General features: G+C 40.1%; 1 protein-coding gene across 4 annotated transcripts in view; it reads left to right on the top strand.

Annotated features, from left to right (window-relative positions):
• LOC116324446 (dipeptidyl aminopeptidase-like protein 6) overlaps positions 1-11,943 on the top strand; it is a 261,572-nt gene that overhangs the window by 232,624 nt on the left and 17,005 nt on the right. For all 4 annotated transcript variants that reach the window (XM_039617141.1, XM_031745037.2, XM_039617140.1 and 1 more), the window contains 3 exons: positions 580-700; positions 10,937-11,091; positions 11,241-11,338. In XM_039617141.1, the coding sequence (XP_039473075.1) occupies positions 580-700; positions 10,937-11,091; positions 11,241-11,338 (374 nt within the window). The remainder of the gene's footprint in view (positions 1-579; positions 701-10,936; positions 11,092-11,240; positions 11,339-11,943) is intronic.

An 11,943-nucleotide genomic window follows, 5' to 3' on the forward strand; every position in this document is an offset into this window, starting at 1 on the left:
AGGATGTAACATTTTAAAATTCCAGCCCCAAGAGCAGCCCCGCCTTACCACATTCGCTGTGGGTGCTGATGATCTATTATTCTCTGTAATGAAAGAGTTGACCTTCAGTTATCTTGAAAGCCCCGCAGGCCTGTGGAGGAGAGCGTCAAAGTCAAAATCTGGTCCCAAGGTTTGCTGTCTTATCAGAAATTGAAAAGACTTATTTTCTTGTCTTTTTACTTTTGGGGATGCTGGTTTCTCTCTAATCAAAAGGTGCTTTTGCAAATGTGTGCAGTGATGTCTTGTGTGTGAAAAGAGTGTGTTTCTGACCCTACGGTTGATCTACGGTTGATCTTATTCTTCAGTTTAAATACAACACAGTCCTCAGATTTTCTGTTTTGTGTTGTTATTGATAAAAATCGTAAGGTAAGACCTCATTCACTTTTAGGACATTTACATTTTTAGGAAAGCTGGTGTCAGTTTCATTGACACATCAATATCTGAGCTCAAGGATCTTGAGGACATGTACTTCTCTAGATGTTTTGTCAATTTTTTCATTCAAATTTTTGACTGTGTTTCTTTTATTTCTAACTCTTCCAGATCTTCATTTTTGAAAACAACATCTACTATCGGTCTAAGGTGGAGAGCCGTTCTATTCGTCTGGTATCTACTGGCAAAGAAGGTGTCATCTTCAATGGGCTCAGTGATTGGTTATATGAGGGTAAGGCAAAAGATTTTCTTGCTGCTCAAATACTATACATACAATGGTAGCATAGTAGTTGAGGAGAAGTAGACTCTTATTGCTTCCATAGGAATTATGAGCATATATGTACTTGATCATCAGTAAGTGTGAGCATTCAGGAGTGTGTTAACACAATCTTTCCAAGCATAGATGTCCTAGCAAATTAGCAAATTTGGACTATGCAATGCTCAGAGAAACTGCAGGAAACCCAAGTGCTAAGTGTTTGGAAGGTTTGCCAGAAGAAAGTGTCTCTCTAAAGAAAAAAGAACATGACAACACAGCTTAGGTTTGTCAGGTTGCTTCTGAAAAAACCACAAGACTTTTAGAACAATGTCCTTTGGACAGACGAGCAAAATGGAGATGTATGTGTCGTTTAACAAAAAAACAAACACAGCATATTGGCACCAACATTTTATACCAATTTTCAGGATGATGATTTGGGTTTGTTTTGCAGCCACAGGACCTGGGCACCTTGCAGTCATTGAATTGACCACAAATTCCCCTCTATATCAGTGTGATTAGAGTTAAATGTGAGGGAATCTATCCAAGAGATGAAGCTTATCCAGATTTGGGTCTTGCAACCAGACAATGATCCCAAGCACAACAGCTAATTTACAGCAGACTAGCTTAAAAAGGAAATGGCAGAATTAAAGTCCAGACTTTGGCCAGATTAAAATGTGGTGGTTTGACCGCAAGATAGCTGTGCATAAAAAAATGCTTACAAACTTCAAAGAACTGAAGCAATATTGTGAAGAAGACTGATAAAGTTTTGATGTGACCGTATGTATGTAACAAGGCATTATGTTTAATGGTTCGCTCTGCTCTCTACTTTCGTAAGCTAAGCTACCCATTACAGGCTGTAGTCTTACGTTTACCATACAGACATAAGATTGACATGCATTTTCTCATCTAACTCTTTCCATGAAAGAAAATAAGTGTGTTAGTTCTGATAACAATTAGGGAAAACATGTAGTAAACCTCTTTCGTCCCGTGTATTCTCCTTGTATTACATTTTTCTAATTTGAACACTCTGCAGCAGCTCAGGTATTTAGAAGTAATGACATGAGACAGCATGACTCCCAAGTGTCTGTAGCCACATTAGTATTTTTTGCATGTAGCGCTTGATTTCCTGCAGGTAAATTAAAAAATGGATATCCTGTCAATTTGCTTCTGCTTTACACAGCCCTGAAAACGAATGAATGTTCTACATCAGTTGATGTCCATTAACTCGGCGGCTGTGTGTGTGTTGTGCATTAAGATATAGATGTCAAAGTGCTCTCCGAGCGTCAACACCACCAATCAAAGCTCACCTGTACGCCTCACAGTATAAACCGTGACAGGGACTGTGTTAGCATTCAACTAATGAATTTATATCTGCTGCGCTGGGTGAACACTCTGCTCCAGTGGAACGGTGTTTTAATAACGGAGCAGGAGGGAGATGGGGAGCAGCAGACTCACAGATACAGAGATAGCAGAAATGGAGACAGCCAATGATACACAACAAGCTGTTAATCTTGGAGTAACGCTAAACATCACATATCTGTTTGAAAGTGTGAGGCTGCCACCAAGGAGATGTCAGGGTTTAGACGCTGTGGCAGAGAGGTTATCTGAGGTCACCGGTGCATCAGGATTAGAGCCCGTTGGCTGCCTTTCCTGCACAATTCATCTGTTTTTATTTAATGTTGTCCACCCACAGCCCTCTTATCTCCGCATTAACCAAGCTGATATTTGAAAGCAAGTCCATTCTTCAAGAGCAATATCCATTCTGAGCCATTTAAACATTAATCGGAGTGATATTGCAGTGTCTGACCCCATATTTATGGGTTGCTGAAGGCCTGATAATTTACACTCATCATTTATTGACCAGATAAATCTTTCACTCAGAGATAAAAGATAGAATCTGCTTCATAATGTTGAGATAAAAGTGAATCATAGGACTATACAATTGGTTTTGTGTGCTTTAAGTGCACAGTGTGATGTGGTAAAGTGTTTTAGTTTGAGAAAAAAATGGGCTATTTTATTATCTCAACACAACACATTTGAAAGCCTGTCATCAGAATTATGTTTATTCAATAATGGAGGGATTTTTCAAAGACAACAAAACAGGCTTGTTGTGTTTTTTTATGGTTGGAAAACATTGGCTAGAAACCATTATTATGACCAAGAATGATTTTGTTGGATCAGGTGCGTGACCACTCACAGTCAGTTTCCGTCTTCAAAGTGACTTTTGTGCATCAAAACAGCAATAAAAAGACAAGACAGAGTCAGTCTACCATCTCTCTGCACTTGAATGAGGTCAGGTTGGCTGCTGTTTGTCATAAATTGGCAATCATGAAGCTCTTGCAGTCTACATACACAAATATCCATGTTAAACAGAAATTCACATTACATTTATAATCTCGTCAGAGCCTCATTGATTTGAAACAGAAATTCCTCCACAATTAGTGATGTATTTGCTGAAGGACAGTGATGTAACTGTAAACTGAGATAGGCACTCATCAGTTTACAGTTATACACCAGAATACGACCAGGTGTCCTCTATTTCAAAGAGATATATCACAGATGAGTAGCGCACATGGGAGCGGACTGGCGCAGATTGATTGCAACATGTTGGCTGTCTTTCTGCCTTTATAAATTAGAAAGGAGTTATTTGAAAACCTGTCAGAGTGCAGTTGCAGTCAGTCCAAGCCAGAACGTGATTGTTTGCCATCAGACAACCTGTGCAGTCAACTTGACTGTGCTTGCCCACAGGTTGAAGGGGTTGCACGCGTAATTGTTGCAATGACTTTTAATGCAGTCCCTCAGCAGCTCCTGATTTTCTCATTTGTTTTTCGTAGTGGCAGGGAATTTCCCTCTTATTTTTAGGCTAGTGCAACTAAGCTATTAGTTAATTTTCTTTCAGTTCACTCTTTTCCCCAGAGAAGGTGGATAGGGTTGTGCTGGTAATGACTATGATTGTATAGAGATACCCCTGACATCATACAAAACCCCCCCCCAAAACTCTGGCATTCAGAGTAGCCTGAAATTGAAGCATTTGTTTAATATGAGCCTCCACGATTCTAACAGTATATACAGGGGTTAATATAAAATAATGAAAAGGATAATAACTCTTCTTTACTGCTGTATGTTATGCGGTATCATTTTGAACAAAACTGTGCCTCAAGCTTTGTGGCAACAGTTTGGCTAAATCTCTTTCTTGTTTCAGCGTGATCCTTGGCCCATGTCATAGAGCCAGGTCCTCAAGTCACCACTTCAACCCCATCTACCATCTTTGCGTCTGTAAGCCAGACCCTAACACCCAGCATTGGTGTTGGAACTCACCAGCGCTCACATGGCCAAGTGAAACCAAATATCTGCAGCCAATTTGCAAAATCTGGTAGAAAGCCTGAAGCCAGAAGAGTGGAGGGAGTGAAAACTGGGCAATAATGGCAATGGATATGGAATGAGGCTTTTATTAAGTTCATATTGAATGTAAATCTATGCCAAAATGTCTTGGAACCAGCTGATTTTGATGGCCTTATTATGCCAGGTTTTATTTTTTTATTTATCTTCCTTTGAGAATGCACTAAAAGTCCTTTTCATTCCCATTAATAATAAATCTCTTTTGAAAAACTTGTATTTGTAAGCCTGTAAATAGATTTGGCATTAGCCCAGATATGATGCAAGCATTTGCAGGCAAGCTTAGAAGCCTCGCCAGCTTGTGTAATGTTTACATTCATCAGCAAGACTGCAAGGCAGAAGACTTTCCATGCTAATGACTCAGGCCATCCTCCAGCCAAGGTCAAACTGAGGGTCACACTGCTGCTGAGGAGAAATGAGGTCTTAAGCTGTGCCTGTCGCTGTGCAGCAGATTTGATGCTAACGGGTGAAAAGGTTGGCAAATAATCTCCCAGGGCTTGATTATCCTCTTGCTTGCAATGTTGTCTTAATCCGTAAATGTGTGTGTGTGTGTGTGTGCTAGTAATGTGCAGACAGCAGAAATGGAGAGAGAAGGGAGAAAAGAAGAAAAGCAAAATTAAAAAAGAGGAAATGCAGCCAAGAGCGCCATTGGGCTGTGTGTAATAGTCATGTGTTCTGTCATCTGTTGGCTGTCTGATTATTGAGGCTGTACTGATACTGACACATCCTGCAGTGTGACACAGCCCAAGGAAATGGCTGTTTATTAGGCTCTGGTGTGCCCAGATAAAAACCCGCTGTTGCTTTGATTTTACTTGTGTTTGCCCCTTAGATATTTGGCTAGATGAATGTTTGCATCGAGAGGCTTGTTTGTAGGGGTTGTTTCTGTTTATCAGTCTGTTTGTGTCAGACTCTGCAGGAGATAGAGTAACCACATAATCAACACTTGTGCACTGGAAAGAGAAAGATTAATAAAGGGAGTGAAAATATGGGCTTTAGTTTGTTGAGAGTACAGTCTGAAACAGACGGGAGAAATAGTTTTGTAGAACTTTCTCAGTGGATGTGAGTCGTGCTGTTTGAAGATTATCAGACAAAATAAGGTGTGTATTGTCCAGCTTTCTTGGCACAAGAGAAACAGTGATTGTGTAATTTCTTTTTTAATTTGATCTTTGTAGTGATTTGGAGTTGCCAGTAAACACAACTGGCAATTCTTTTGTCACTTCAGAAACATCTGAAGTGTTTAGGACTAGACTGACAACTTGTATTTGGACCTTCTACTTCTCAGTTTTACCAATTGTGGTAGTAGAGAACTGTTTTAATTCAGATCATTTTTAACACATTTCTAAGTGAATTTCAATAGTGTAGAGTTACCTGAAATCGAACATCCATCAGTCCATCCATCCATTGTCTTCCACTTATCCCAAGTTGGGTCATGGTGGCAGCAGGCTAAGCAGGATATTACAGATGTCCTTCTTCCCATCCACACTTTTCTGTTCCTCCTGGGGAATTCCAAGGCATCCCCAATCCAGATGAGATATACATTTGGGTGTACCTCACCTCCTCCCAGTTGGGCATGCCCAGAAGACCTCCAAAAGAAGCCACTCGGGAGGCCACCTAGCCAGATGTCCAAACCACCTCAACTGGCTTGTTTCGACATACAGGAACAGCACGTCTACTCCAAGATCCCTCCAAAAGTCTGAGATCCTCGTCCTATTTCTAAGGCTGAGACACCCTTTAGTTGCTTGTATCCGTGACCTTACTCTTTCGGTCATCACTCATATTTCATGACCATGCAGAGGGTGATGGTTGGGACACAGTAGACGGACTGGTAAATTTAAAGCTTCAATTTTCAGCTTTGCTCTCTTTTCACTACAACAGTCTGGTACAACACCTGCAGTACTTCTAGTGCCCCATCAGCATCAGCAGTACTGCCCCAGCTCGCACAACTATCACTTGAATTAGACACTTGAATTACCTTGCTTGAAGCCTCTCTCCCCCAATCCAGAGGAAGCATTCCCCCTGTTTTCTGACAGAAAACCATACCCTCAGGTTAGAAGGTGCTCACTTTTATCCCAGCCATTTCACACTTGGCTGGAAACCAGTTCAGTGCATAGTGAAGGTCACGCTCTGATGAAGCCAACATAACCACATCATCCGCAAAAAGTAAGGATGCTATTCTGAGGTTCTCATAGCAGACACCCTCCTCAGCCTGTCTACACCTTGAGATGTGACAAGGGGTAACCTAACACTGACTGAAAATGTGCAATCACTTTGGTTAGACATGAACCTGAAGTCCAGAACAGTGGAGTCTAATTGTTGTTTCCATTGTAATCTCTATGGTAAACCTGGGACAAATACCAGACATTTTACAGTCATCAAAATAACAAATACTGACAGTGAAGCTAATAAAAACTAATAATTAGTTTTGGTCACTTTGTTTTCATTCATGAGTGCATCTTCTTGTTGGTGCTCAGAGGTACTAGTATATGAAGTTTAGTGTTTTCTGTTGATTCAGTGAAACGTTTTTACGTTTAGGTCCAACTTCAAGCTGCCCCTGTGTATAACACTGAACTGACTGTATTTACTTCTAGTGCCCTGACAAAGGCTCTGTTCCAAAGCACGTATTTCTCTTTTGATGTGAGACAGATTGTATTTTGTTCTCGCTGACTAGGACGTTTGAGGTGTGGTATTTTTTCTTTTTCTTTACCTTCTCCTACATTTTGTGGGGAGTGTAACATTAAAGTGGTACTTGTAAGAGACCAAAGAAGTTAAAAAATTGAAGAGGTTTAAGCTTAAAATTGCTGGACCTTATGTTTTGCAGACTCCAGTTCAGTAAGTGTCTGCTATAGGCAGCAGAAGCCATAATGTTATGTCTGGACTGGACACTGTTCAACTTTCTGAAAAAAGTCACTATCCTCATGAGGTTTGAGGTCTATATTTCAAAGTAAATTGGCTTGCACCTTATAACTAGAAAAACTAAATGCCAACTTTACAAAGCGTGTTTGAGGAAAGAATAAAAACATGCGTCAGTTTAACCTTGTAAACCCACAAATGCTGTTTTCTGTAGTCATCCCTCTATTTTTAAAAACTGTAACATGTTCACATCGCATCTTTTTGTTAATGTGCAAAATGCTGGGCTTATGTTGAAGCTACTTATCAAGTTCTTGGTTAGAGGAAACTCTTTACCTTATCATGTAAAGTGTCCTGCTCTGACTTGTGTTGCCAGTTGATGCTAGATAAATATAACTGAACTGAAATTACAGGAAGTGAACTGTTGCAAGATCTGTAGATGTAAAGTGGCTAAATCCTCTTGTACCTTTTTTAAATCTTCTTTCTGAATATAAACCTGCAAAACCAATGCCCTGTAATACAGTGTTCATCCTTCGGTTTCCTAAGCCAGAACTACAAACAGATTATTTGCAGGCTTTGTAGATGCTCTGCAAAATCTCACTTCTTCTGTCATGTGCTTCTCTGCTAATGCTTAATTATCGCTTGCAACACATCCTCAATCTGCACACTGATAGTTGTGCTGTATTTATAGTATCAGCACCTTTATTGTCATATTTTTGTGGCGCTTTGGCTGGAAGACTAGATTGTCATGCCATCGAACCAGTTTGGTTGTCGGCAAGCCAGAATGAAGGGCTAGCAGGACTTGACCATGCCAGGTATATGTAGTTGTATTCAATTCTGTGCTCTGTGGTTAAAATTCACTTAATTGGACATGTGTAATATTTGAACTGTGTAGTTTTTTGTTTGTTTGTTTGTTTTGGCAGAGGTGACTGGGGGGTTAATTCAAATGTTTTAGCTCGTATTGGTACAAATGTCAAAAACCCAACTCATCTCAAAGAGAAAAATAGCTGGACTCCAAAACAGAGGAGCAGTGACCTAGAAGTATGCACCAGACACTAAAGACAAAGGCAGGCTTTCCCTCTGTGCTGCATTGCTTCTTCACCTTGTGTTTAGCATGGATCTCTGCTACCCTCTGTTGGATGCATGTGGTCATTTTTTTTCTAAACACTCAGAAGGATTCGTGGTGTGATTGTGCCACAGTTTACGGAATATTTGCAGCATTTTTATATTTTTTTTTTGTATCCTGTTAATGTTTTTTTAAAAAACAACTATTTGCAACCTTGGATGTCTGATCTTTTTTTCTTGTTAGCTCAGCTTTGCTGAATCTGTCACCTTGCACTCATTATTTCCCAATGGCCACTTGACTTATGGCATCTCATGCATTAATAATGTCTTCTACTCAGTGTATAATGTAGTCTGCACACCAGGATGGAGAACATGGACAAAGGAGATGAGCCTCCGACAGCTCACCTTCGTAATCGTTACAATGAGGTGGGCTGTAAAAAGACAGGAGATGTGATCTCATTACTTAAGAGAGAAAATGAGAGCTGGCTCATTAAAAGTGGTTCGCTCACAGCCTCTTCTCTTGGTTTCTCTCCCTTTTGTCCCTGCACATTCTTTTGTAATCACACACCTATCAGGACACTTCCAGAGATGTAACTGCTTTCTCCTTGACTGGCCAAGGTGACTGGGCGTCCCCAGCCGAGTGGATCTGACAGCTCGGCGGTTCCACTCCGCGCGGAAAGCCTTTTAAGCTGCCGCCGGTGAAGTTGGCACGCAGCGGTAGAATTGGCCATGCGGGAAATCATTTTTATATTTTATTTTATTTTTCATCATTTACAAATGCAATCCATGCTTTGTTGTGCTGTGCTGCTCTGTTCAGCATCAGACAATGAGATCCAATCATTCCCCACTGAGCACTGCCAGCAGGGTGCAAGTGGGCACACAAGGGAGACTGAGAGACCAAAGACTAATAGGACTAAAAGCTTCCATTAGCCCTTTTCCTTCTAATGTTACTTCCGCAGGGATGTGTATTGTTTCAGGTTCTTTAAAGGAACCTATTCAGCTCATTTCCAACTCATATTTTCATTTCCAACAACAACAACACTCAACAAGTGTAGCTTTGCATGATTCACAATTCACAATAATTCTTATATAATTTATACCGACCCTTGGTGCAGCTATATTCCCTTCCCTCTCTCTGTATGGCAGGGTTCTTTGATTGGTTGCGTTTGGCAAACAATAGTTTTGAACAGCAGGTGGGTGGGCCTTCTGTTTTGACAGTAACTGAGATTTCCATATTATGGATATCCCCACTCTTTAACTTCATACAGATCCAAGCGTAGAAACAACTGCCTGAAATAGAGTGTTTAGAGCACTTCAAATGCTCATTTTAGCTAATTTAAGACAAAATTACTTCTCCATATGCTTGCAATAGATATATATATATAGATAGATACTGTATGACATATGATAAAATAAGGCAAACCATAGTCTGAAACAGTGAAACACATGAAACAGTGTCCATCAGTAGAAAGTTACAAGCCCAACTACTTTTGCAGAACTGCGTAAGAGAACAATGTACATAGGCGTCTGTACCGAAGGTGTTTGACAAATGATGCTGCATATCAAGTAATTCCACCAAGCGATGCGTGGTTAATGAAAATGCTAATTGGTAGTTGATGTTGTTAATTCCCCAAAGCCAGCACCCAGTCCCACAGATAAACAGCATTAATGAAATTTTAATTGCAAAAGTTGATATAAATGTAGCTAGTGGCAGGCTGTAACAATGAGTCGGAGTGTTTTTGATACCGTCTGCATTGTCGCCACAGACTTAGTAATGAAGTAGGATTGTCAAGGCTATGCTTTATGCTGCCAAAAAGTTCCCTCAGTGAGCTTTTATTTGCATAATTTCCTAATGAGACACTCTGTGTTGACAGACGCAATTTTGTGTGTGTGTGTCTGTCTTTGTGTTGCAAAGGAGATGAAGGGCCTAGACTGCTCTCGTTTCCCTGTTATTCTCTCTGTATATGTAAAACAGGAGTGTCTGTGATCGCTATGTTATTTTACGTGGACACGCTTGCACACAGAGGGGCTCAGGGGAAATGTCTAGGTCACCGACCTGAAATGAGCTGAGCCTCTTGCTGAAAATGGTACACACAGACATGTAGTAACGACCCAGAAAGTTATCTGTGCTGTGGTACCTGGTGAGAAAGTGCTGTTAGGTTTATTTCAAGGAAATGTAGCTGAGTTCTATTTTGGTCAGCATACTGTGTACTGAGATTAAATGCTGTTGTGATTTATGACTTCAAACTTTTGGGTAGCAAGTGGTTTCACATGTAGGTTTAAGAGAGAGTGAGTGAGTGGGAGATTCCAAATTTAGCAGCTCAGGGACAAAGTATAGTTGTATGTATAGTGTGTTACTGAGAGGACAAAGAGGGTATCTTTGAATTTTTTATATCTGTTTGACCAAAGTAGGGAAAAAGTCAGCAGTAGTATTTTTAAAATAATCTTCACTGCTTCTCCTTCCCCTATTCATACAAACACTCACCCACCAATTGTGGCTCAGTGTCCTGGCCAAGGGCACTTTGGCATGTGGAGGATTCAAGAAAAACTTGCTCTTTCACCTGAATAGTTGAGGGATTTTCTACTTTAAGGAGGGAGTTATCATACTGTTTATGCTTGACTTTCTTTTTCTTTTGACAAGTCAGGGCTAAGTCCCATATGCTGACCGGTGGGAGAAAGAAAAAGGAGGCAAAACAATACAAATAGTGCTAGTAATCATAAAGAGCATTTATAAAATTCAAAATGCAGTTTTTCCCCAGAACACCTGCTCCATTATAATCCCAACAAGTAACAACCATGTGATGCTGTTGGCCTGCAGCTATGTAATTCACTTTTGTCTTTGCTGTTGGATTGTGTTATTCACTATGATTATGATTGATGGTCATTTTCTATTTGCTCTTCCAGAGGAGATTTTCCAGTCCCACATTGCCCACTGGTGGTCTCCAGATGGTGCCAGGTTAGCATACGCCACCATCAATGACACCTTGGTGCCCAGGATGGAGCTGCCAATGTTTACAGGCTCACCCTACCCAATAGGGAAAGAGTACCATTACCCTAAGGTATACTTTTTGCTTCTTTAAACATCTGTACTGATGCGGATAGTTTAAATTATAGAAATCGAATGGTTTAAGCAAAGTGTTTTTATGTTTTGCTTTGTTTGTTATGGGACATTATGCTCAATTACTCACTTTGTTTTCATTCTGATCAGGCTGGAGAGGAAAATCCAGTCATCACTCTTTATGTCGTGAACCTTAACGGCCCTCTGCACACCATTGAAATGAGGAGGCCCGATGATCCCAGGATAGGGTGAGTCATCCAAAACTATCAAACAGTCTACCTCTGTGCTCAGTCAACCGATGCACATTTTACACATCGTAGATTTGGCTCAGATTTGCAGTCACATAAAACCGATGGAAAAATCATTGGCTTTTTTTGGCATATCTGTACAAACAGTCAAGATGTGATTGCAGGACAGACTTTAAGCTTCAGTTAAAGAGGGTTTATAACTTTTGTAGGATTTAGAGTATTTAGAGTCCCCAGTTCACTCAAAAGTAATTGGACAATTATAATTGTGCTGTAACTGTATGATTTTCATTAAAGTGCAATATATTTAAAATAATTTGGAGATCTTTCTTCAAACCCTTGCCAGATATAGTATCTACATCCTTTTCTATTTTCTCCTGAATGAGTTAGAAAACTCTTTAGACACCACACACTTGAGAAGCAAAATCCTAGACCTATCAAAGGCTTTAAAAAGACACGTCACTCCCCAATGAGGCTTTATTTAACCAAATGTATAGGTGTACTTACCTTAGTGACATGACTGATATATTTTCATTTATTAAATAATGTAGATTGCAAAAAAATGACTTTTTAATTTATATTTATTCTTTTTTTACAGTGTGTTTTTT

This window comes from Oreochromis aureus, linkage group 9 (assembly GCF_013358895.1).
Source record: "Oreochromis aureus strain Israel breed Guangdong linkage group 9, ZZ_aureus, whole genome shotgun sequence".
NCBI classification, from domain to species: domain Eukaryota; kingdom Metazoa; phylum Chordata; class Actinopteri; order Cichliformes; family Cichlidae; genus Oreochromis; species Oreochromis aureus.